At 45.1% G+C, this 27,234-nt stretch overlaps 1 protein-coding gene across 1 annotated transcript in view; it reads left to right on the plus strand.

The window, feature by feature from the left end:
* Nucleotides 1–27,234, plus strand: part of OTOA (otoancorin) — a 78,695-nt gene that overhangs the window by 14,349 nt on the left and 37,112 nt on the right. The window contains exons 9-16 of the mRNA XM_037740615.1: nt 3,907–4,007; nt 7,252–7,433; nt 11,794–11,917; nt 16,338–16,553; nt 20,868–21,035; nt 22,504–22,644; nt 25,009–25,067; nt 25,256–25,373. Of these exons, the coding sequence (XP_037596543.1) occupies nt 3,907–4,007; nt 7,252–7,433; nt 11,794–11,917; nt 16,338–16,553; nt 20,868–21,035; nt 22,504–22,644; nt 25,009–25,067; nt 25,256–25,373 (1,109 nt within the window). The remainder of the gene's footprint in view (nt 1–3,906; nt 4,008–7,251; nt 7,434–11,793; nt 11,918–16,337; nt 16,554–20,867; nt 21,036–22,503; nt 22,645–25,008; nt 25,068–25,255; nt 25,374–27,234) is intronic.

Genomic DNA, 27,234 nt, shown 5'->3' on the forward strand with positions numbered 1-27,234 from the left:
TGAAACACTACCTTTAAAACAAAACAAAACAAAAAAAAAAAACACACAAAAACAAACAAACAAACAAAAAACAATACAAACAATTTCTCAGATAGCTTCAACTTGTCAAATGTTTAATGTCAGTAATGTAAGCAGAATAAACTTTTAAAAAGCTCGTTATGTATCAATAGCTGAGCATAGAGAAAGAAACAAAACAAAATCTCTGCTCTCATAGCCCTACTATTTTATTGTGGGAGGGTTGGTGGAGAAAATTATTTTAAATATGTAAGTAAATAAAGAGAAAGAGAGAGAGAGAGAGAGAGAGAACTTAGAAACTTAGATACTGCTGACTACTATAAAGAAAATAAAATAGTTTGTTGAGACGGAGTCTCACTTTGTCACCCAGGCTGGAGTACAGTGGCACAGTCTCTGCTTACTGCAACCTATGCCTCATGGGTTCAAGTGATTCTCTTGTCTCAGCCCCCAAATAGCTGAGATTACAGGTGCCTGCCACCATGCCCAGCTAACTTTTCTATTTTTAGTAGAGTCGTGTTTCCTCCATGGTGGCCAGGCTGGTCTTGAACTCCTGACCTCAAGTGATCCGCCCACCTTGGCCTCCCAAAGTGCTGGGATTACAGGCATGAGCCACTGCACTTGGCCAGAAAGAATTATTACAGGTATTTTAGACTAGAAGAGGGCTTGGCAAATGTTTTCTGTAAAGAACCAGGTAAATATTTTAGGCTTTGTAAGCCTGCCATTTTTGCCTTAACTATTCAGCTCTGACATTGCAGCTTAAAAACAGCTGTAGACATTAGATGAATAAACATGCCTGTGTCCCAGTAAATATTTATGGACACTGAAATTTGAAATGTGTATAATTTTCACGTGTCACCAAATAGGATTCTTCTTTTGATTTTCCTTTCAGCCATTAAAAAACGTAAACACCAGGCAGGGTGCAGTGGCTCATGCTTGTAATCCCAGCACTTTGGGAGGCCTAGGTAGGAGAATTGCTTGAAGCCAAAAGTTTAAGACCAGCTTGGGCAACATAGCAAGACTCCATCTCTTAAAAAAATAAAAAAAAATTAGCCCGGTGTGCTGGTACATGCCTGTAGTCCTAGCTACTCTAGAGGCTGAGGCAGGAGGATCCCTTGAACCCAGGAGTTTTAGGCAGCAGTGAGCTGTGAGGTGCCACTGCACTCCAGTCTGGGTGACAGAGTGAGACCTTGTCTCTAAAAAAAAACCTCAAAATAATAAATGGAAATCCAATTTTGGCTCATGGGCTGTATAAAAACAGGTGGCAGGCTGAGTTTGCCCCATAGACTGTAGTTTGCCAACCCTTAGACTAAGGAATCAGGGAAGACCTCTCAAGTGGGTGAGATCGGAATCAAGACCAAAATGAGGAGATGGAACCAGTCATGTAAGGCTCTGGAGAAAGGGCATCCCAGGGAGAGATCCCAGGAAATACAAAGGACCTGAGATGGGAATGAGCTCAGTGTGGGCAAAACATAAGGAAGGCAGATGGGGCTGGAGGATGGGGAATGCCAATCAATCCTTTTCCTGGAATTCAGCTCTGAGATTTGTGCATAATGAACATTAAACAACATCATAATCAAAGTCTCAAATGCATAGTAGAATTCCCTCTGCTTAGTGCATAATTATGGCCTCCAGGAATCGGAGTCTCACACTGTGTAACTATGGGAAAGCCGCTCAACCTTCAGACTTCTCTGTCTTTATTGCCAGGGTTTAATTAGGCACAGACTTTCCTTCTAAAATTCCTATATGGTTTGCTTCGTTATTAAACTACAGCTAGTTGAAATTAATTCTGTTTGGACCTTAAAAAAATTTTTTTTTTCATGAAGGTCCTTGAGGGAACTGGAAATACTTTGGCTGTTAAAAATATCCCAACCTTGCTGGCCAGGTGTGGTGGATTATACCTGTAATCCTAGCACTTTGGGAGGCTGAGGACGGAGGATTTCTTTAGGCCAGGAGTTCAATGCCAGCCTGGGCAATGTAGCGAGACCCCTCTCTACAAAAAAAAATTAAAAGATTAGCCCGATGTGATGGTGCATGCCTGTAGTCCTAGCTACTAGGGACGCTGAAGCAGGAGTTCGAGGCTGCAGTGAGCTGTGATCATGCCACTGCACTCCAGCCCGGACAACAGAGGAAAAAAGAATCTCAAGCTTGGGGATCATTGTTCTGTGGAAATACAGTTCATGCTTAGTAATTAGTTAAAAAATCTACAACTAGCTTGCTTCTTTGTGAATGTGTGGTTCTATCCCCCAAATTTTCTAGCCCTCTGTATAGGCAAGGCAAATGTCCAGGGTCCCCATCTGAAGGATCGTAGGAGTATGCCTATGTCACCTCAACATCTTTGATTCCTGTTTTGGGGGAGGCACTCCGTATGTTCTTGTGAATCAGTCCATACACAAGTTGATTTCTCCATCTCATTTGGGCATCTGTCATTGCCCACGGCTTCTGCAAATAGCTCTTGGTGTTAAAGTCACTGCATCCTGTAAATGTTCCCCACTTCTTTCATATTCCCCAAATGCCTCCAATACAATGTTGTTGTGTGTAAATGTCTTTTCCTAAAGAACTGGGGAGCATTGGCAGCTACTTCCAGCTCAGTGAAACTTGAGGTCTAATCCTAGACTTAATGGTTGTTGTTGTTTTTTTTTTTTCTTTGAGATGGCGTTTCCCTCATATTGCCTAAGCTGGAGTGCAATGGTGCAACCTTGGCTCACTGCAACCTCCGCCTCCCAGGCCCAAATGATTCTCCTGCCTCAGCCACCCAAGTAGCTGGGATTACAGGCACGCACCACCATGCCCAGCTATAATTTTTGTATTTTTAGTAGAGATGGGGTTTCACCATCTTGACCAGGCTGGTCTTGAACTTCTGACCTTGTGATCCACCTGCCTCGGCCTCCCAAAGTGCTGGGATTACAGGCATGAGCCACTATGCCCCACCTAGACTTGATGGTTTTTAAAGTCCCACTGACATCTCAGTGATGGGGAAATTCAAAGGCCAGAACAAGGTGTCAGAGAGAGTTCTCTGGGAATTCAGTGGAGGGAGAAAGTACTTCTCATGAAGGAGACAAGAGAAGGCTTTAAAGGAGAGAAAAATTTGAGCTTGATCTTAAAGTAGGATTTGGATGCAGAAAGGTTAAGGAAAAGCATTGTAGGTGGTAAAAAGATGCCACCTGGCTGGGTATGGTGGCTCACACCTGTAATCTCAGCACTTGGGGAAGTGGAGGTGGGCAGATCATCTGAGGTCAGGAGTTTTAGACCAGCATGGCGAAACTCTATCTCTACTACAACTACAAAAATTAGGTGGGTGTGGTGGCTGATGCCTGTAAAGTCCCAGCTATGTAGGAGACTGAGGCAGGAGAATGGCTTGAACCTGGGAGGCAGAGGTTGCAGTGAGCCAAGACCACACCACTGCATTCCAGCCTGGGCAACAGACTGAGACTCCAATTCAAAAAAATCTCAAAAAACAAAATAAACAAAGAGTTAATGAATGCAAGAAGGAGGTCCTGACAGCAAAGATGTTGTTGACTATCACATACCAGTGCAAAGGCATTTATTTATTTATTTATTTGAGACAGAGTCTTGCACTGTTGCCCAGCCTGGAGTGCAGTGGCATGATCTTGGCTCACTGCAACCTCTGCCTCTCGGGTTCAAGCCATTCTCCTGCCGCAGACTCCCGAGTAGCTGGGATTACAGGTGTGCACCACTACACCCAGCTAATATTTTGTATTTTTAGTAGAGATGAAGTGTCAACATGTTGGCCAGGATGGTCTCAATCTCTTGACCTTGTGATCCTCCTGCCTCGGCCTCCCAAAGTGCTGGGATTACAGGTGTAAGCCACCCCGCCTGGCAGGCTTTTATTTATTTAATTTGCTCATTTATTCATTTCTTTATTTTTTGTAGATGACTCTGTTTCATGGGTCAGTGCAGAAAACTTATGGATTTTGGGCAGATACATGGTTCACCTATCATTTGAAGAAATTATGAAAATTAGTCCTATGGAAGTAAGTTGGAAATGTCCATTTATATGTTGCCATTACTAATACACTTTGGGTAAGGTGTATTCTCAACCTCTATTGTTCATCCAGCCAGTCAAGGTGACTTGGAAATTGTATACTCTCCTCAGCCCAATAGAGCTTGGGCCTCTAAAGAAAACTATTGGGACAAAGTTTCAAGTGGGCAGTCATGGGATTGTGTTTTAGTATGGAAGGGCTAGGAAAAGAAAAGAATTGTGGACAACTAAGATCACATCTCTGATGGGAGCAAACATGATTTAAAGGGATTGTTGGCTATGAACCAAAAATCATTTAAGGGTATTTTTGTACTCAAGAAAAGCCAAGGACAAAAGATATAAAGTTTCCAGTCCTTGGAAGCATGAACTCAAAGCAAAAACAACATGGATTAATAGCTACTTCTATATATAGCTACTTCTGTTAATAGCTGTTTGAGCATGAGCAATGGCTAGATCTTAATTCTAGAGTTTACAGTGGAGAAATGTACACATTCTAAGGTTACTTAACTCACCAGTTAACCTGTCCCTCTCCTTTTGATGTTGACCCAATGACACTAAAATCCCTTGGGCATCATGATTCTTGAATGGGGTCTCCAAAGAATGCTGCCAGCACAAAGGGACTCATAAAGAGACTGTGGGCCTTGCCTCCAATTTTTTATTTTTATTTTTATAAATCATATGTGCTCTGACACTTCTGTCCAGTGAAAGAAGTGTTTGCATCAAATGACTGGCTTGTTCAAGGACCCATTGATTCAGCAATGTCTGTTTATTATGAAATCAGAGGCAGAACAAGGTTTCTCTTTTTTTACTAGGGGGCTGGGAGTATTTCAAGTGTCTTCTAATTTTTATAACCAGCAGTCCTAGAATTAACCCCCAACTCCACTGCCATTTACTTTCTCAATGTTGAGTTGCTTTGAGTAGACAGCAGCTTAAATTGTTAGAAAGCTGGGCCCCAAGAAGAAATTTCTAAGATCAAGCACCCATTGGCAACTTTTCGTTCTCTAAATGTAGAGAAGGGAGAAGTCAAGAGTAACACTGTTAAAAAGGTAATTTTATTTATTTGTTTGTTTATTTGTTTATTTTTGAGACGAAATCTCGCTCTCTTGCCCAGGCTGGAGTTCAGTGGCGTGATCTTGGCTCACTGCAACCTCTGCCTCCTGGGTTCAAGTGATTCTCCTGCTTCAGCCTTCTGAGTAGCTGGGATTACAGGTGTGTGCCACCATGCCAGTCTGATTTTTGTATTTTTAGTAGAGATGGGGTTTCACCATGTTGGTCAGGCTGGTCTCAAACTCCTGACCTCATGATCTTCCTTCCTGAGCCTCCCAAAGTGCTGGGATTATAGGCGTGAGCCACCGCCCCAGGCCTATTTTAGTTGATTTCTTTTCGAGATGGAGTCTTTCTCTGTTGCCCAGGCTGCGGTATAGTGGTGTGATCTTGGCTCACTACAACCTCCTTCTCCCAGGTTCAATTGATTCTCCTGCCTCAGCCTCCTGAGTATCTGAGATTACAGGCACATGCCACCATGCCCAGCTAATTTTTGTATTTTTAGTAGAGATGAGGTTTCACCATATTGGCCAGGCGGGTCTCGAATTCGTGACCTCAGGTGATCTGCCTGCCTTGGCCTCCCAAAGTGCTTGGATTACAGGTGTGAGCCACCTCGCCCAGCCTAAAAAGAAATTTTATATGGACAAAGAGTACAATCTACAAAGGAGAGACAACTTTATGAGCGCCTTTGAGCACAGCATAATAGTGCATCAAAATACAGAATGTTCCCAGTGCCGTGGCCCATGCCTGTAATCCCGGCAGTTTGAGAGGCCAAGGAGGGAGGACTGCTTGAGCCTAGAAGTTCAAGACCAGCCTGGGCAACATAGTGAAACCTCACCTCTACAAAAAAACTTAAAAATTAGCCAAGTGTGGTGTTGTGTGCCTGTAGCCCAGCTACTTGGGAAGCTTAGGTGAGAGGATCACTTGAGCCCAGGAGGTTGAGGCTGCAGTGAGCCATGATCACACCACTGCAACCCAGCCTGGGTAATAGAGTGAGACCGTGTCTTGGCTGGGCGCAGTGGCTCGTGCCTGTAATCCCAGCACTTTGGGAGGCCAAGGTGGGTGGATCACGTGAGCTCAGGTGTTTGAGACCAGCCAGGCCAACATGGTGAGACACTATCTTTACTAACAATACAAAAATTAGCTGGGCATGGTGGCACATGCCTGTAATTCCAGCTACTCAGGAGGCTGTGGCAGGAATATCACTTGAACCTGGGAGGCTGAGGTTGCAGTGAGCTGAGATTATACCATTGCACTCCAGCCTGGGTGACAGAGTGGGAATCCATCTCAAAAAAAAAAAAAAAAAGGAATGAGACTGTCTCAAAAATGTTATATACATAATGTATAATCTGCTAGAAATACAAGGGAAAATAGATATGAGTCCTATAGTAGTAGAAGACTTGCATATGGCACCTTTGGACATGGGGAGGAAAGAGAATGTCGGGAATCTGAATAGTATATTTAATAAGTTGAATATATATGCACCAAACTTTGTGTCTTACAAAGAGATTACCCAAGGGCCATTTATAAACTCATTTGTCTATTAAAGAAAGTTCCGATTCTTCAAAGCAGAAGGTTTTTGGACCACATTCTCTGACCTCAGTATAACAAATCTAGAAATAAATGTGCAAAGATTAGCTTTTAAAAAGCCCAATTTCTCAGATGTTAAAAAATAATACTTTCCTTAAGAACAGTTAGGTTGAGAAGGAAACCAAAGTAGCAGTTATAGACCACTAAGAAATCAATGACAATGAGGTTGGGCGCGGTGGCTCACACCTGTAATCCCAGCACTTTGGGAGGCCGAGGTGGGTGGGTCAGTTGATGTCAGGAGTTCAAGACCAGCCTGCCCAACATGGTGAATCCCTGCTTCTACTAAAAGTACAAAAATTAGCCAGGCATGGTGGTGGGGATCTGTAATCCCAGCTACTCTGGAGGCTGAAGCAGGAGTATTGCTTGAACTCAGGAGGCAGAGGTTGTAGTGAGCTGAGATCGCACCACTGCACTCCAGTCTGGGTGACAGAATGAGACTCCATCTCAAAAAAAAAAAAAAAAAAAAAGACATCAATGACAGTGAGAACCAGGAGTCATATCCAATTATCCATGATGGGGCACAGCGCAGACCACCAGGGTGGGGCCACACTGGGCCACTTCTACCCTCCTCACTGATATTCCCGTCCTTGTCCACCAACCAGATTGGGCTGTTTATCAGTTATGACAATGCCACCAAGCAGCTGGACACGGTCTATGACATCACACCTGAGCTGGCCCACGCGTTTTTGGAGAGGATCAGCTCCTCCAACTTTAACGTGAGGAATACCTCCACCATCCACAGGCAAGGATATGGGCTCTGGGCCTTGGAGCTCTTTCACAAGATGTGATCTAAGCATCAGAATTCTCTGAGCAGCAAAAGACCCAGGGAGGGAAGGGAGGTGGCTGGTCTGTCTCTTTGAATAGTTCCACATCTCTCTGTGCATGTCTGCACCCTTTTCATGAAGTGGTTATGAAGCAGGGTGAAAGGGTAAATGCTTTCTGAGCATCTCCTGTGTGCCAGGCATTTTATGCAATCTTATCAAGTGCTAATTACAGCTCTCAGCACAGAAATGAAACATTTTAAATACTCAGGCCTGGGTCCTGTTCCAAAGTGAATATGTGATTTCTGTTTTAAGTTGAGTCAAGTGTTGGAAATAACTCATGGGTCCCGGTATTTGAAAACCCCTTGTTATCAGACCCTCAGCTGGGGAGCCCCTGGATGAGATCAGCTCTAGAATTTAGTGATTGTAATGTGATCCTCCCTGAAACCATTCCCAGCAGGGGAGGGACAGGAACTCTGCATTCCAGGGATGTCAGGAAGGGTTTGAGGGTCAAGGTAGGGAGTGGGTAACAGGAAGTTGGTGGTGAGTACTGTTCAATCCACCTACATTTTTTTTTTTTTTTTTGGTGAGACAGAGTCTCACCCTGTTGCTCAGGCTGGAGTGCAGTGATGGGATCTTGGCTCACTGCAACCTCTACCTCCCGAGTTCAAGCAATCCTCGTGCCTCAGCTTCCAGAGTAGCTGGGACTACAGGTGTGTGCCACCGTGCCCAGCTAGTTTTTTTGTGTGTGTTTTTAGTAGAGATAGGGTTTTGCCATGTTGACCAGGCTGGTCTCGAACTCCTGACCTCAGGTGGTCTGCCCACCTCAGGCTCCCAAAGTGCTGGGATTACAGGCATGAGCTACCACACCTGGCCCATTCAATCCTCTTTTTTTTTTGAGGCAGAGTCTCACTCTGTCACCCAGGCTGGAGTGTCGTGGTACAATATCACCTCACTACAACCTCCACCTCCCAGGTTCAAGAGATTCTCCTGCCTCCCAAGTAGCTGGGATTACAGTGCATGCCACCAAGCCCAGCTAATTTTTGTATTTATAGTGGGGAGGCGTTTTTTGCCATGTTGGCTAGGTAGGTCTCGAACTCCTGACCTCAAGTGATCCAACCACCTTGGCCTTCCAAAGTGCTGAGATTACAGGGGTGAACCACTGTGCTAGGCCATCATTCAATCTTCTGTACATCTCTCAAGGTTTTATTGCCATAGTGTACCCATCCTATATTACCTTAAGTTTTTTAAATGAGCCACTTTTAGGGAATGTACTTATAGAGAACAATTACATCTCCTTCACCTATCCTTAGTAATTTTCACTTATTAGCATGGGTCCCAGTTTTCTTTTTCTTTTTCTTTTTCTTTTTCTTTTTTTTTTGTGAGACAGAGTCTTGCTCTGTCACCCAGGCTGGAGTGCATGTTGATGCGATCTTGCCTCACTGCAACCTCTGCCTCCCAGATTCAGGCGATTCTCCTGCCTCAGCTTCCTGAGTAGCTGGGACTACAAGTGCATGCCATCATGGCGGGCTAATTTTTTGTATTTTTAGCAGAGATGGGTTTCACCATGTTAGCCAGGATGGTCTTGATCTCCTGACCTTGTGATCTGCCTGCCTTGTCCTCCCAAAGCACTGCGATTACAGGTGTGACCCACCATGCCCAGCTGGGTTCCATTTTTCTATGGTTACATGCACACACAAATAGCCTCATGATTAAGAACATGTGACCTTGAGCCAGACTTCATGGCTTAATCCTGGCCCTGATGCTTACAAATTGTGTGATCTTTGCCATTTTTACCTCACCTCTCTATGCTTCCGCTTCCCCATCTGTGAAATGGGAGATAAAAATATGCCTTCTGCATGAAGGTCTTTGTAGGGATTTACACACCTGACACATAGTAAGTGCCCAAGAAATATTATTTTTTCTTTTATAATTTATTTTTTAAATTGATAAAAATTATCTATTTATGGTATGCAACATGATGTTTAGAGATATATATTCATTGTGGAATGGCTTAATCAAGCTAATTATTACCTCACATACTTTTTTTTTTGTGGTGAGAATACTTAAAATCTACTCTTAGCGATTTTGAAAATATGATACATTGTTATTAACTATAGTCAGCATGTAGAATACATCTCCAGAACCTACTTTCCTATTTAACTGAAACATTGTATCCTTTGTCCAATTATCTCCAAAACTCCCTTCCCACCTCCAGCCCCTGGTAACAACCATTCTAACTCTGCTTCCATGAGTATGACTTTTTTTTCAGATTCTTTTTTTTTTTTTGAGACGGAATCTTGCTCTGTCACTCAGGCTGGAGTGCAGTGGTGCGATCTCGGCTCACTACAACCTCTGCCTCCAGGCTTCAATCGATTTTCCTGCCTCAGTGTCCTGAGTAGCTGGGATTACAGGCGTGCATCACCATGCCAGGCTAATTTTTGTATTTTTAGTAGAGACAGGGTTTCACCATGTTGGCCAGGCTAGTCTTGAACCCTGACCTTGTGATCTGCCCGCCTCCGCCTACCAAAGTGCTGAGATTACAGGTGTGAGCCACCATGCCTGGCCCAGATTCTTCATATAAGTTAGGTCATACAGTATTTGTCTTTCTGTGCCTGGCTTATTGCACTTAGCATAAGATTCTCCAAGTTCATCCCTGTTGTTCCATATGATAGAATTTCCTTCTTTTTAAAAGCTGAAGAGCATTCCATTGTGTATCCACTATATTTAAAAAAAATCCATGTAGCCATTGATGTGTCCAACACTTAGGATGATTCCATATCTTGGCTGTTGTGAATAGGTATTTTTAATGTGGTTATTAACACTCATCCCTCACTTCCCTGGAATCTTCTTTTCTCGATGTTAAGCAGATCTCTTTTCCTCATCAGACACACTTTCAAATCTTTTCCCTGGACCTGGCAGCTCTTCTGTGGGCATATCTGAATATGTCAATATCTCTTTGACAGGGCGGAGCCAGGCTGACTGTAGACACCAGGTAGTCTTCATACTACCTCTAAGAGCATTCATTAATGAATGAGTGCTTAGCATCCATCAGGAAGCATGCACATCAGTTGGTGTGTGCCACTTCTCATTTAACTTTCACAGCCATCCTCTTTCTTTCATTCATATTTATTATGATGTGTTACAATGAACAAAGCAAACCTCCCATTTATTAAAGCTCAGAGAGGGAGGGGCACCCTGCCTCTGTACAGCACAGGAGTACAGAGTGTGCATTGTGGAACTGTGTGCAGCAACCTCATGGAGAAGTTAAGTAACTCAGTGAAGATCGAACATCTTAAAGAGCCGGGCTTCAAACTGCAGTAGGTCTGCATCAATGCTCTTAATGAGTAGACACATTGCTCTCAGTTATACCAGGGTTCAAATTTCACCCCTGTCTTTCCACTGTTTTCCTCCAGTCTTTTTTGTTTTCCTTCTGAAATCTTTGCATCATCTTGGTGGGTAGGTAGGAAAGGCATCCTGGAAACAGATCTCTGCTTCAGAGAATCCATCAGGGTGAAGAAACCCCCTTTTCTCCATGGGGAAAATGGGGAGTTTTTTGTGGCTCCCAGCACCGTTCTTTCCTTATTCCCTTTATTTGTCCCTCGTGGAGAGATGGCGTAGTTGGATGGGTCTACATTTAAGTCCCATTTCCGGCAACTTGGTTTGGACAAATCAAATCTCAGTTTGCCCATCTGTAAAATGGGGCTAATGAGAGCACCTGCCTTGTAGGGTTGCTGTGATGAGATAATGCAGGTAAACAGCTCAGCACAAGACCTGATAAGTGGTAGCTGCTGTTAATATAATCAGGACCCCATTGGTTTGGACTGGGCAGTGGATGTCATTGTGTCCGCCAGCTCTCAGCCTTCTGTTACAGAACCAAACTGGGTTTGTTTGCCCATGCACGATGGAAAACCAAACACTGAGGCACCAGGTTTTTGTAGACAGAAACATTTACTGTGAATCAGCTGCCAAGGAGAAAGGAAGTAGTGCTCAAATCTGTGTCTCTGAGCTGTGGGCTGGGGCAGGTTTTATAGGCAGAGGGTAATAAGACTTGATCTGATTGGGTCTTGCTATGAGGTGATGCTGGGAGGTGGGATCTGATTGGATTATGCCATGAAGTGATGCCAGGGCTCAATCTAATTGGATCATGGACCATGCCATGTGGCGTGCGCTTCTTAATTCAGCCTTCATTCCTCTGTCCTGTCTGAGTACTTAGGTTCCACCTGTGGTTGCACATTTGATTCATCTGGGCATGTTCAGGTTATATGACCTGGGAGTCCATGGCAACTGAAAAACAACTCACCATTTTATTACACAAAATGATACCAGAATGGGCTGGTTCTGCACTTACACCTCCACCATACCCCTCCTCTTCTCACACAGGTTGGGGCTGCTGGTTTGTTTCTACGATGACCTGGAATTGCTGGATGCCACTGTGGCCCAAGCCTTGCTTCACCAGATGATCAAGTGCAGCCACCTGAGGGGCTTCCAGGCTGGCGTCCAGAAGGTACAGCTGGGTTTCAAGGCCCTGAGGCCTCTGCTTCAGTTTTTCTAGCCGGAGAAATGGGGAGAACAGCCTAGCTTAGCCTTTGAGAGAAAACACACAGCACTAGTTGGGATTTAAGATCAGTTACAGCAAATGGCATCTCAAATACTGGGATGAGTGTAACGTCGAAGACCAGACAGAAGACAGCAAAGGAACAGATCCTGGGGAGATCAAACTTCAATCAGCCAGGTGTGGTGGCTCACACCTGTAATCCTAGAACTTTGGGAGGCCAAGGTGGGAGAATCGCTTGAGTCTGGGAGTTTGATACCAGGCTGGTTAACATAATGAGACCCTTGTCTCTGTAAAAAATACAAAAAAATGGTTGGGCACGATGGTTCACACCTGTAATCCCAGCACTTTGGGAGGCTGAGGCAGGCAGATCACCTGAGGTCAGGAGTTCGAGAGCAGCCTGGCCAACATAGTGAAACCCCATCTCTACTAAAAATACAAAAATTAGCCAGGCATGGTGGTGTGCACCTGTAATCCCAGCTACTCAGGAGGGTGAGGCAGGAGAATTGCTTGAGCCTGGGAGGTGGAGGTTGCAGTGAGCCAAGATTGCCGCACTGCACTCCAGCCTGGGCAACAGAGTGAGATCTGGCGTCANAAAAAAAAAAAAAAAAAAGAAGAAGAACAAAAGAAAAAAAAATTAGCCATGTGCATATAGTGCCAGTGACTTGGGAGGTTGAGGTAGGAGGATCTTTTGAGCCCAGGAGTGCTAGCCTGCAGTGAGCTATGATAGTGCCATTGCACTTCAGCTGGATGACAGAGCAAGAGGCAGCTACCTCAAACTTAAAATGTACACACAGATCACCTAAGGACCTAAATGCTGATTCTGATTCAGGAGCTCTGGGTTGAAGCCCAGGACTCTCTTTTCTCTCATCTTCCTCTTCTTCTCCTTCCTCCTTCTTCCCTCGGCCTCAAAAGTGTTAGGATGACAGGTGTGAGCCATTGTGCCCAGCCGATGCTGCACTTCCAACAAGGTTGCAGGTGATTCTGAAATTGCTGCTCTGGTGGACATGCCTGGAGCAGCAGGAGATAAAGCAGTGGTTCTCAAATTTGGCTCTAGATTAGTAACACCCCTGCCAGGTGCCATCCCCAGAGATTCTGATGTTATTGTGCTGGGGTGTGGCCTGAGGTATGGCCTGATTTTAAAGCTTCTCAATGCAGCCAGGATTGAGAACACTGGATTGGAGGGTAGTTATGAGTTCCCAAGACCAGGTTCTGGACACATTAGTAAACACGCGATCTCTCATTTTCCTTCCTCTCCATCTCTCTCTTCTTTCTTCCATTCAAGTCTCAATTCTACCCCCTTCCCTTTCACTTTTTGTGGTCCTTTTCAATTTGCTTAAAATCAGAAAGATGACATGAAAATAATATTAAATGAAATTTTGATAAAGCTATCAGTAATTTCACAGAAGTTTTCCACTCATCACCATAAAGTCCCCAAACGCATTTGACATTTGAGATCATGGTCATCTATCTTGGTCAACACGTTTTTTTTTTTTTTTTTGAGATTTTTTTTTTTTTTTTTTTTTGAGACGGAGTCTCATTCTGTCACCCAGGCTGGAATGCAGTGGCACAATCTCAGCTCACTGCAACCTCTGCCTTCCAGGTTCAAGTGATTTTTTTTGCCTTAGCCTTCAGATTAGCTGGGACTACAGGTATGTGTCACTGTGCCTGGCTAAGTTTTTGCAGTTTTAGTAGAGATGGGGCTTAACCATATTAGCCAGGCTGGTTTTGAACTCCTGACCTCAGGTGATCCACCTGCCTTGGCCCCCCAAAGTACTGGGATTACAGGTGTGAGCCACTGTGTCTGGCCTGTCAATGCAAACTTTTGTTTCTAAGGAAAAGAATCCCTCCCAAGCAAGCTCCAAACAAAAATAAGAAAAGAGATGTATTTTAAGGCCCAGTGTTCTCAACATGTGGCAGCCCTGACCAAGGAGAAGGTTGCGTGTGGTTAGATATGAAGGAGCCCTTTGGAATAATCTAGCTCAATTGTTGTCAAACTGGAGAGTGCATCTAAATCACAGGGAGGGCCTGTTAAAATACCGCTTGTGGGCCGGGCGCGTTGGCTCACGCCTGTAATGCCAGCACTTTGGGAGGCCGAGGTGGGTGGATCACAAGGTGAGGAGTTCAAGACCAGCCTGGTCAACATGGTCTCTAGTAAAAAACACAAAAATTGGCTGGGTGTGGTGGTTCGCACCTGTAGTCCCAGCTATTTGGGAGGCTGAGGCAGGAGAATTGCTTGAACCTGGGAAGCAGAGGTTGCAGTGAGCTGAGATCATGCCAGTGTACTACAGCCTGGGTGACTGGGTGACAGAGTGAGACTCCATCTCAAAAAAAAAATACAGCTGTGGCAGTGGTCCAGTTTTGTGGAAGACAATTCTTTTTCCATGGACTGGGGCCAGGGGATTGTTTCGGGATGATTCAAGTGCATTACATTTATTGTGTACTTTATTTCTATTATGATTACATTGTAATATACAATGAAATAATTATACAACTCACTGTCATGTGGAGTCAGTGAGAGCCCTGAGCTTGTATTCCTGCAACAAGATGGTCCCATCTGGGGGTGATGAGAGACAGTGACATCAGGCAATAGATCATCAGGCATTAGAGTCTCATAAGGAGCACGCAGACTAGCTCCCTGGCATGCGCAGTTCACAATAGGGTTTGCTGTTATGAGAATATAATGCCGCCTCTGATCTGACAGGAGGCGGAGATGATTCAAGCGGGTGCTGCTCACCTCCTGCTGTGGCCGGTTTCTAACAGGCCAGGGTCCCCATGGTCCTCATCTGTGGCCTGGAGGTTGGGGATCCTTGGATTTCGGAGCCCCACCAAGTCTCTGATTTTGGAGGTCTGGGAGCAGCCTGGCAATTTGCACATCTAAGTTCCCAGGTGATGCCCATGCCGCTGGGTGTGCTCCACACTTTGAGAGCTGCCACTGTAGTCCACTCCTTCATTTTACAGATGTGGAAACTGATCTCTAGGGAAGGGAGTTGCTGAACTTGGAGAACCCAGGTGCTGTGACAGCTGTTTCTTCTACTTCACTTTTCTGCCCCCTAGTGGCTATTTCGATATTGCCAGAAACCCGTTTTATGCACCTGTCTGAAATAACTACGTTGTTCACGTAAATTCAGGTGTTAAACATGAACTATTTTTGTTTTTTGTTAAAAAGCTCATTGTATAGTAGGTGAGTTTATCACATTCCTTACTAGAAGCAGTTGGAACACACACTTTTCTATAATTAGGCAGGCATATTGCAATAAAAATTATTAAAATGATAATAGAAATGTGCAAACAGGTGCAAGAGATAATTTTAAGGGGAAATATAGAAGAGCAAATTGTGCTTCTGTTTATGTTATAACCCTGTAAAAACTACATAGTGTCTCTATATTTATAAAGGCACAGAAGTCTTGGAAGCATATACACCCAATTGCTAATCATGGTTACTTTTACGAGGTAGGATATTGAGGAGACTTTTACTTTCTTGTACTGTTAAGAGTTATTTTTGGCTGTGTGTGGTGGCTCATACCTGTAATCCCAACACTTTGGGAGACTGAGGCAGGTGGATCACATGATGTCAGGAGTTCAAGACCAGCCTGGCCAACATGGTGAAACCCCCCTCTACTAAAAATTAGCCAGGTGAGGTGGTGGGTGCCTATAATCCCAGCTATTCAGGAGATGGAGGTAGGAGAATTGCTTGAACCTGGAAGGTGGAGGTTGGAGTGAGCTGAGACTATGCCATTGTAGTCCTGCCTGGGCGACAAGAGCGAAACTCAGTCTAAAAAAAAAGAAGAGTTATTTTTACACAGACTGTAAATTATCATGAAAAGGGCCCTGGCTATCTCATGAAAGGAAAACAGCCTATATATATGGATATAGAGTTCAAGGTCACCAGAGGAAAATAGATGCTATAAGAGTGTGGTGGACCTTGCCATGTATGTACCTATGCAACAATCCTGCATGATCTGCACATGTACCCCAGAACCTAAAGTAAAGTTAAAAAAAAAAAACCCTATCTTGGTAAAAAGTACTCTAAAATAAAAGAGCTCATTTGTTTGAAAAAAAAAGAGTATGGTGGAGTTATAAAGGGAATGAGATTTCTTTCTGACATGGTTTAAGGTTTATTTAATGACAAATTAATATTTAAATGAAGCGCAAAGGGAATTTTTGGCACATGAGAGCCAAGGCCAGAGGAAGTGCTCTCCATGTGATGCCTCACTTTCTGGGCATGTCAGGAGTCCCTTTCCTTCTTCACTTCGGTGTCCAGAGGCTTTGATGGGAGGGTGAGGTAGAGTCCTAATAGCCCTGGTTATGGTCAGAGGGAGCCACTGCCCTGCTTCCTATCAACACTCATTCCAATTTGCTCTCCTTCCAGCTCAAAGCAGAACTCCTGGACATTGCCACAGAGAACCAGACCCTCAACGAGACCCTGGGTTCTTTGTCGGATGCGGTTGTAGGTTTGACCTATAGCCAACTGGAATCTCTCTCCCCCGAGGCTGTGCACAGAGCCATCTCCACCCTCAACCAGGTCTCAGGTTGGACCAAGAGCCAGGTCACCATCTTGTCTGCCAAATACTTGGCCCATGAGAAGGTCAGCTGGGTTTTTTAAACTCTTCTTTATTCCCCTGAGATGACCTAAGGCTAGTGTATTAGTCCTCTCCGGCTGCCGTAACAATATACTGTAGATTGAGTGGCATAAACAACATAAATTTATTTCTCACAGTTGTGGAGACTGGGAAGCTCAACATCAAGGTGTTAGAAAGGTAGGTTTTATTCTGAGGACTCTTCTCTTGGCCTGTAGGTGGCCGCCATTTTGCTGTGTGCTCACATGACCACTGGGAGAGCAAGCTCTCCAGCAACTCCTCTAACAAGGAAACTAATCCCATTGGATTAGGGCCTCACCTGACCCTCATTTTCTCATGACCTCATCTAACCCTTAAAAGCCTCTTAAGGGCCCCCACCTCCCAATACCATCACATTAGGGGTTAGGACTTTGACATATGAATTCTGGGGGGATACAAATATTCAATCTGTAACAGTCAGTTATAAACACACAGCAGGGGCAGCCAATCAGTAAGAAGATGATGCTGAGGAGGGCTGCCTGGGTTCAAATCCTCACTCTGCTATTTACTAGCTGTGTGACACTGGGCAATTTGCTTAATTTTACTTTGCCTCAGTTTCTCTATTTGTAAAATGGGGATAACAATAGCATTTACTACTGGGCAAGGTAGCTCACACCTGTAATCCCGGAACTTTGGGAGGCTGAGGTGGGAAGATTACCTGAGGCCCGGAGTTTGAGACCAGCCTGATCAACATGGTGAAATCCTGTCTCTACTAAAAATACAAAAATTAGCCAGGTGTGATAGTGCACGCCTGTAATCTCAGCTACTTGGGAGACTGAGGCAGGAGGATGGCTTGAACCTGGGAGGCGGATGTTGCAGTGAGCAGAGAGCGTGCCACTGCACTCTAGCCTGGGCTACAGAGCAAGACTGTATCTCAAAACAATTAAACAACAACGACTGCAACAACAAAAAATTAGTAGCACCTACCCTGTAGCACTGCTGCAAGGATTATGTGAGTTGGTGCACATGAAGAAGCTGGAACACCAGGTGACACCACAGAGTACCACCTCAAGGGGTGTTAGCCATCACTGGGAGAGATCAACATGTGGGACTCATCCCAGGATTTTCCTCCCTGCTGTTGAGCTGCTATTAGGTTCATGCAAAAAGTAATTATGGTTTTTGCCATTTCTTTGGGATTAGGGATGGTGCTCTTTTATTCCAATCTTGGGCTAGAGAGAGGGCACTGTCAGGGCAGACAGTCCTCTTTGGTGGGGACAGGAGTCTTAATCTGTGTTCTAGCTGCTCCTGGGTGGAAAATGGACATTCTTTTGGGGAGAATTAGTGTCCCGGGGTTGGGTCCAGTCCAGAGGGCTCCAAATCTGAGATACTTGAGTTCTAAGCATTTTGGTGTCCTTCTCTTTCAGTCCACGCTCACGGCCACTTCCCAGGATGCAAACTGGCTCATGAGGATCGGATTAGGACCAATCCCAATCAAATAATAGCAAACATTTATTTATTTTTGGCTTCTGGATATTAATTTTAATTACTTTGAAATAACATAATTTACTACCAGATGTTTAACAAGCACCCATTATAATTGCTAAACTGTGAATTCAGTATTAACTGTGTCTGACCAACTACACAAAACTCACCAATTTTTCTTTTGACAAAAGGTAGTAGGCTGGGCGTGGTGGCTCATGCCTGTAATCCCAGCACTTTGGGAGGCCGAGATGAGCAGATCACTTGAGGCTAGGAGTTCAAGACCAGCCTGGACAACATGGTGAAACCCTGTCTGTACTAAAAATGAAAAAACTACCCGGGCATGATGTGCATACCTGTAATTCCAGCTACTTGGAAGGCTAAGACAGGAGAATCGCTTGAACCCAGATGGTGGAGGAGGTTGCAGTGAGCTGAGATTGTGCCACTGTACTCCAGCCTGGGCTGGGCTACAGAGCAAGACTCTGTCTTACAAAAAAAAAAAAAAAAAAAAAAAAAAAAAAAAAAGCAGTAGAAATCCTAAAGAATGAAAAGACTACTCCATTAAGGTCATGTTTACTAACCTAGCACCAAAATTCCAGTCCTAGTCCATTGGCTGTAGGTTTGACCTACAGCCAACTGGAATCCCTCTCCCCTGAGGCTGTGGCTCGCTTGCTGGAAGGAGGATATGGGAAGGGATGAAGTTGTTGAAAATGTAAGGTCCATTTTCTTGCTCTAAAGCAAAAGAACCACAGTGTCCCACAAAGAAGAAAATCGCTGAGGTTGGAGATGAAAGCAAAAGTTTGTGACTCAGGTGGTAAAGGCTTCTTAAGAGGTGTAGAGTAGAATCTATGCATCCACAAGGCAGTGGTGCAGTCGGCCTCATGAACTAGGGAGTTTCTTCTTCTTTGTATTTTTTTGAGACAGGGTCTCACTATGTTGCCCAGGCTGGAGTGCAGTGGTCTGATCTTGGCTGACTTCAGCCTTGACCTCCCAGGCTCAGGGGATCCTCCCACCTCAGCTTCCTGAGCAGCTGGGACCACAGGCACATACCACCATGCAGGGCTGATTTTTGTATTTTTTTGGTAGAGATGGGATTTTGCAGTGTTGCCCAGATAGATGTCGAGCTCCTGAGATCAAGCAATCCACCTGCTTTGGCCTCCCAAAGAGCAGGAATAGGGGATTTCTTCTTGGCATCCAAGTCTTTTTAAAGCTCTTCAAGTTTTAAAAGCTAGGTTTGCTATGTCATGGTTCTGAGCCAAATATATTCCAACCACATCGCCCAAAGTAAATCCAACTGGGAACTGGAGCAGGATGTCAGTAGGGAGGGTGAGGGTGGGATGAAGGGCTGCTGCAGCTCCAATGGCTGGTCCTAGCCTGCTTCCTCCATTGTGGGGCCCAGGGAGGGAGGAATAACAGACATTTACTGAACACTTACTATGTGCCAGGTTGTGTTCTAAGTGAGTTAATGATTTAATCCAACAATCCTCTGGAGTCGGTAGTGCTGTAATCTTCATTTTCCAGTTCATTCATGTGGGGTACAGAGTGTGTAAGGGAACTGACAAGGCCACATGAAAATTATGCAGCTGGGATTGAACCCAGGGCATCTGGCCCCAGAGCTGTCTTATTTAACTCCCATGCTCACTGTCTCCATCATGGCACCACGACCAATGTCCACCCATTCCCCCTTTCTGACTCAGGGGCCAGGCTAGCCCTTTCATCTAGTCTCTTCTAGTCTCATGGTGACTTTATGTTGAAAGCTTTGAATCCTTGTTTCTGGACCTTGATTGGGGCTCCATGGGTCCACCTTGGCAGTTCTCTCTGAATTTGATTTTAGGGAGTTGAGGGAGACTGTGTTGTTCCCTCCCAGCCCAGGACAAAGTGCTTTGTCTCTTTCCTAATATCCAACACTTCCTACTGAGGGGTGAAGCCACTTTACTCAGAAGGCAAGAGGTCAAAATGTCTTGCCTTCTTTGAAGACAGCATGAGACCACCCATTATACATACAATAACTACAGGAATCCACTCAACTGTCTTTTCATAGAACCAAAGCACGTCCTTGATTATATGGAAAACTATCTAGCATCTTCACTGTAAATGAAAGAAAAAAACCCAAGTGTAACTTTCTTTTCTTTCTTTCCTTCCCTTCTTTCTTTCTTTCTTTCTTTCTTTCTTTCTTTCTTTCTTTCTTTCTTTCTTTCTTTCTTTCTTTCTTTCTTCCTTCCTTCTTTCTTTCTTTCTTTCTTTCTTTTCTTCCTTTCTTCCTTTCTTTTTCTCTCTCCCTCTTTCTTTATCTCTCTCTATCTTTCTTTCCTTCCTTCCCCCTCGTTACTTTCTTTCTCCCTTTCCTCCCCTCCCCCTCCCTCCCCTCCCTCCTTCTTTTCTTTTACTTTCTTTTTTTTCTTTCTACAGAGTTTTGCTCTTGTTGCCCAGGCTGGAGTGCAATGCTGCAATCTCAGCTCACTGCAACCTGTGCCTGCCGGGCTCAAGCAATTCTCCTGCCTCAGCCTCCCAAGTAGCTGGGATTACAGGCACCTGCCACCACATCTGGCTAATTTTCATATTTTTAGTAGAGACGAGGTTTCACCATGTTGGCCAGGATGCTCTCAAACTCCTGACCTCAGGTGATCCACCCACCTTGGCCTCTCAAAGTTCTGGGATTACGGGTATGAGCCACTGCTCCTGGCCAGCTCTTTTTCTTGATAGAAGGAAGGAAGGAAGGCCTGTGGAGGCAGCATCTGTCTGGCTCACTGCTGTGGTTCTAAGGTGTCACCCATTCCAATACTTGGCATATAGATGGGCTGAGTGCATGTCGGAGAGGCAAAAGGCGGGAGCAGAGCTTGACTATGTGGCTGCTCCTCTTCTAGGTACTGTCTTTCTACAATGTCAGCCAGATGGGTGCTCTGCTGGTCGGGGTCAGCACCCAGGACTTCTGCAGCATGGACCGCAAGGACCTCTCGCAGGTCCTGAGAAGTGCTGTCTCCCAGTATGTGTTCAACTTGTCACCTGCCCAGAAGCAAGGTATCCTCAGCAAGGTGAGAGGGAAGATGTCTGGTGCTCAGCCACGTGGCTCGCTCACAGTGGGTGTGGTTTTGCAGTTTGGTGAGTTGGCTGTGACTGTGGGCCATGAATCCAGGGGTGGGATTGTCTCAGCTATCAGTGTCTGGAGTGGCTCTGCCTTCTCCTGGCGGCTCACCTTCCCTCCTTTCCAGACAGAGCCCTTCAGTCATGTTGCCATTCTTTCCGGACCCCATTTTCCCCCCAGTCTAATCTGGAAGACTTTCTTAAATCAGGTTTCCTGATCTTATAACACTTCAAAAGATTTTTTTTTTTTGAGACAATTTTATTTGTTACTCACGCTGGAGTAAAGTGGTTGATCGTAGCTCACTGCAGTCTCTCCCTCCCTCCCTCCCTTCCTCTCTTCCTTCCTTCTTTCCTTTCTTCTTTCCTTCCTTCCTCCCTCCCTCCCTCTCTCCCTTCCTTCCTTCCTTCTTTCTTTCTCAGAAAGAAAGCAATCCTCCTGCCTCAACCTCCTAAATAGCTGGGATCATAGGCATGATCACCACACCTGCTTATTTTTAAACTTTTTGTAGAGATATTGTTTTGCTATGTTGCCCAGGCTAGTATTGAACTCCTGGCCTCAAGCTACCATGCTTGGCTAATTTATTAATTTTTTATAGAGATGGAGTACTGCTATATTGCCCAGTGTGGTCTCCAACTCCTGGCCTCAAATAATCTTTCTGCCTTGGCCTCCCAAAGTGCTGAGATTACAGGTGTGAGCCACTGTACCTGGCCTAAAATTTGCTTTTCAACTCTAAAAATAAGCTCAAAAGTTCTAGGGGGCATCTGAAAGTCCTTTTCACTGTCCATAGCCACATCTGTATTCCATTTTGTTTGTTTAGATAGGGTCTTGCTCTATTACCCTGGCCAGCATGCAGTGGCATGAGCTTGGTTCACTGCAGCCTCAACCTCCAGGGCTCAAGTGATCCTCTCACCCTCCCGTGTAGCTGAGACTACAGACCTGTGCCACTGGCTGATTTTTATGTTTTTTTTGGTAGAGACGGGGTCTTGCCATATTGCTCAGGCTGGTCTCAAACTCCTAGGCTCAAGTGATCTGCCCACCTCGGCCTCCTATAGTGCTGGGATTACAGGTGTGAGCCACCATGTCTGGCCCCTTTTTACTTGTCAGGGAAATCAAAACCTAAGGGGTTTGGCCTAAAACGCCAGCACCCTGCATATAGCAGTAGCTCATATGGTTAAAATAAAGAGCATGGGTTTTGGAGTAAGACAAAGTTGGCCTTGCATCTCACTGACTTTCAACTCTTCACCCTTGAAGTCTCTGTTTCCTAGCCTGTGAAATGGGAATGATGCCACTGTCCACTTCCTAGGGTTGCTGAGTGGGTCTGATGGATTTTATAGCCTGTGATGTAATGTCCGGCCCTTCCTCAAAGCTCAATACATCTTTTTTTACAAGGTTGTTGTGTTGCTTCTCACTTTTGGCAGATGATCGAATCGGGAGACACTGCCTCAGGCATTGTGGAGATACAAGGGGCTTTCTTTAAGGAAGTGTCTCTCTTTGATTTAAGGAGGGAACCTGGATTCAACTCTACAGTCCTGAAGGAAAAGGAACTTGGGAGGAGCCAGGTATTACCATGAAGCAGAGATTGATCCTATATTTCTGTCTGTCTGGTGAGAATGAATGGTCTCTTTTAAGGTTAATTTGATAAAAGAAATTTATTTCTGTGTGATTAAACCCAGGAGGCAGAATAGTATAGTATTAAGAAATTGAACAGGCAGAGGCAGGAGGATCGCCTGACGCCCAGAGTTCAAGACCAGCCTGGGCAACATAGAAAGACCCTGCCTCTACAAAAAGTTAAAAAATGAGCCAGGCATGGTGATGCATGCCTGTGGTCCCAGCTGCTCAGGAGGCCAGGGCAGGAGAATCGCTTGAGCCTGGGAGTTCCACACTGCAGTGAGCTATGGTCATGCCACTGCACTCCAGTCTGGGCAACAGAGCAAGACTGTGCCTCTTAAAAAAAAACGAGTTAGACAAGACCTTAGCATGAATTCTGGCTCCCACTTATTTATTAGCTTTGGAGAAGTTCCTTACATGGCCTCAGTTTTCTCGTGTGCAAAATGGGGATAATTTTGATAATAAAATGAGGGTCACTGGTGTATGCCAGCTGGGCCATGTGCTATAAATACTCACGGCTGTGATGTGTCTTATTAAATGCTGCCAGCATTGAGGCTGCTTGGGGGGATGGTGCTGTTGAAGTGGATGCTCTGCCTTAGCACTGTCCTTGATTTCCTTTGCATTCAGTTAGTCTTCATTACATGCACCCAGCAAATGTTTATCAAGCACTGCTCATCAATGCGCCAGGTGCTGTTCACAGCGCTGAGAGTGCAAAAGTGAATGAAATAGATACAAATCCCTGTCTGTTCCAGGGCCTCTTGCTCAGGGTCTCTCATGAGGCTGGATGATATCTCAGTGACCTATTGCTGTGTCACAAACCACCTCTAAATTTAGTGACAGTGGCAACCATTTTATTATTTTATTTTTTGAGGCAGAATCTCTTGGTAGCTCAGGCTGGAGTGCAGTGGCACAATCTTGGCTCACTGTAACCTCCGTCTCCTGAGTTCAAGCAATCCTCATGCCTCTGCCTCCTGAGTAGCTGGGATTACAGGCACATGCTCTCATGCCTGGCTAATTTATGTATTTTTTTTATCGAGATGGGGTTTTACCATGTTGGCCAGGCTGGTGTCAAACTTCTGACCTCAAGTGATCCGCCTGCATTGGCCTCCCAAAGACTTGGGATTACAGGTGTGAGCCAGGGTGCCCGGCCAATCATTTTATTTTGGAAAATACATCCTGCCACCAAAAACTTCAAGATACGTTTGTCTCCACCAGGCATGGTGGTCCATGCCTGGAATCCCAGCACTCTGGGAAGCTGAGGCAGGTGGATCACAAGGTCAGGAGATCGAGATCACCCTGGCCAACATGGTGAAACTTGTCCCTACTAAAATACAAAAAATTAGCTGGGCGTGGTGGCACATGCCTGTAGTCCCAGCTACTCAGGAGGCTGAGGCAGGGGAATTGCTTGAACCCAGGAGGTGGAGGTTGCAGCGAGCTGAGATTGCCCCACTACACTCCAGCCTGGCAACAGAGGAAGACTCCGTCTCAAAAAAAAAAAAAGATACTTTTGTCTCAGCCACTGGGCTGATGGATTGTCATTTCCTGAGATGGGGAAGACCATGGGAGGGTCCCAGAATTTGACCCCATGCCCAAGGAAGTCTCTGGGGCCACACACAGTGTCCAGAACTTCTCTCCGTCGCCCGCCCCTTTTGCCTGGGCTTTTGTGCTGCTTTATGGCTCTCAGCTACCATGTCTAACACTAGCTCGTAATTTATTCTGTTTGGGGAATGATGCTCAAAGTTTCAGAGTCTATAAAATAGACAAATGTAGTACTTGATTGCATCTGCAAGTTAGGGATTCTGTAAAATTATGTTCCTTAAAACAAATGACTCCCCTGTCTACTTAACATTGTTCTAGAGTGCTCATCTGGGGGTGGTTGGAAGCGAGTGCATGCTGCAGGCTGCAGGTACTTTATTGCTGGTGCTTTCTAGCCCATCCTGGTCTATTCTGGGATGCCTGGTGTTCAGGACCTGGCAGGTGCACATGTAAATAGGAGTCACAGGGAGTTCTCAGCTTGTCAGCAGCTTCATAAAGCACAGGATGTAAAACTCCAGCCCTGCCACCAACATCTTTGCTTCTCATCCGCCTCATGGAGTATAGGGAATCACCTGGCATGTGAGAGCAGGGTTCTGGAATTACCTTGACACCAATTCAAATCTTGGCACTGCCACTTAGCAATGGTCTGGTCCTACGTAACTGACATAACCTGTGAAGCCTCCATTTCCCCATCTGTAAAATGGGATTGTGGAGCGCCTTCCCGATAGGGCCTCACGCTGAGTGTGCCATCAGTGCTGTCGATCATTCTCTTCTCTCAGGCTCTGTTCCTGTATGAGCTTCTGTTAAAGACCACCAGAAGACCTGAGGAGCTTCTGAGGTAGGACAACGTAACTTAGCCTGGATGCCGAACAGGCTTCCTTCTGCCAGAGGAGCCTACTTTCCCAGGAGGGAGAGTTAGGCAGTCACGTCTATAGCGTGTGTCTGATCACGTCTGCCTTCTCCTGCTCTTTCTTTCCTCTCCTCCCCAACCCCTTTCTCTCCCGAGTCCCTTGTTTTGTTTTCTAGTGCTGGGCAGCTGGTGAAAGGTGTGACCTGCTCACACATTGATGCCATGAGCGCCGACTTCTTTCTGGCCCATTTCCAGGATTTTCAGAACAACTTCGCCCTGCTTTCACCATATCAGGTACCGTTTAAAGCATTTTCTAACTTCTGATTCTCTCTCCCTTCCCCAGTCACTGGGCTGGCATTGGCTGTGGCTTCTAAAGATCTTTATGCCAGAATTATTCAGACACAAGTGATGACTTGGGGCCAAAGATTGAGTCAGTTTTTTTTTTTTTTCCAGTTTCTTTTAAAACAGCTCCAAATACCCACATCTCTACAGCCAAAGTATCAACAGATTGATTATTCCATTCTCAAAGTTGAAGCTTAAAATATATTCATAAGGGATAGTATTTTGCATGTTCACAATTATGCTCTCCTGGGATGGAAGATAATCCTTCAGCTAGTATTCCAATGCTTTGCAGGAGTAGCTGTGAATGCGAACAGTACTCTGAGAGCATTTGCTTTCTCACTTAAAACTTCATTTTCCAAAAGACTATGGAGGCTGTTTAACCCTTTGGGGGCACTGGAAGTAGTAACTGATTTTTTTTTTTTTTGACAGGATCTTGCCCTGTCGCTCAGGCTGGAGTGCAGTGGCACGATCATGGTTCACTGCAGCCTCAACCTCCTGGGCTCAAGTGATCCTCCCACCTCAGCCTCTTGAGTAGCTAGGACTAAAGGTATACATCACCATGCCTGGCTAACTTATTTATTTTTCGTAGAGTTGGGGTCTTGATATGTTGCCCAGGCTGGTCTCAAACACCTGGGCTCAAGTGATCCTCCTGCCTCAGCCTCCCAAAGTGCTGGCATGGCAGGCATGAGCCACTGAGCCCAGCCAGTGACTGATTTTTCACAGTGTCTAAGCCAGTAAACACAGGCCTTGCAACATTTGAACTTCCGGTGTGAACCATTGGCTTACAGACTCCTGTAACGGATATAAAAGGCATCTTCTCAACTCTGGCCTTGTGTTTCAGACCAGAATAAAGACTTTCCAAAAAGTAAATTATCTCCCAGAAAACCAGGAAGCATAGCGTGCTTGGTGTATAATCCTTTGAGATCATTAGAGGAATATGTAAAGTTTTAATGAAGCTCTGTCATTCTCTTGGACTGTTAATTCTTTTAGTGACTCTCAGAGCTGAGCTCGTGTCAGCATTGTCTGGAAGGCTGTTAAAACACAAATTGGGACCCCACTCCCAGAGTTTTACATATAGTAGGTAACGGGTGAGGCCTGAGGCTTTGCATTTCTAATGGGTTTGCCAGTACAAACCACTGAACTATATTAAAAGACCTGCCCAAGTGGACAAGCCAGTAATTGAGCAAAAGGATGGAGGCCAGACCTGCTTTGAGGAAGACCTACATGTTCGAGCAGGAAGGTTTGCCCCAACCAAGGTGCTTCCCTAGGCTTCCAGTTCTCAGAGCCTTCAAATACCAGTTAATTAGAAACTTTACCTTTCTTATTTATATTTTTACGGAAAACACATTATTATTATTATCATTATTATTATTGAGACAGGATCTTGCTCTGTTGCCCAGGCTGGAATGTAGTGGTTCGATCTCAGCTCACTGCAACCTCCGCCTCCAGGTTCAAGTGATTCTCCTGCCTCAGCCTCCCGAATAGCTGGGATTTTAGCCTCCCGCCACCACACCTGGCTAATTTTTTGCATTTTTAGTAGAGACAGGGTTTCACCATGTTGGCCAGGTGGTCTCGAACTCCTGACCTCCAGTGATCCATCAGTCTCAGCCTCCTAAAGTGCTGGGATTACAGGCATAAGCCACCACGCCTTTCCTGAAAACACATAATTATTAAAAAAAAAAAAAAAAATAGAGAAAGTAAAATTTCCCCAAATTTTTCCTAGAGCAGTTGTTCTCAACAGAGTACCATTTTGGCCTCCTAGGGACTTTTGGCTATGTCTGCAAATACTTTTGGTTGTCACAGCTGGAGCAGA

The sequence above is a fragment of the Cebus imitator genome, unplaced genomic scaffold (genome assembly GCF_001604975.1).
Source record: "Cebus imitator isolate Cc_AM_T3 unplaced genomic scaffold, Cebus_imitator-1.0 Scaffold85, whole genome shotgun sequence".
Classification (NCBI taxonomy): Eukaryota; Metazoa; Chordata; class Mammalia; order Primates; family Cebidae; genus Cebus; species Cebus imitator.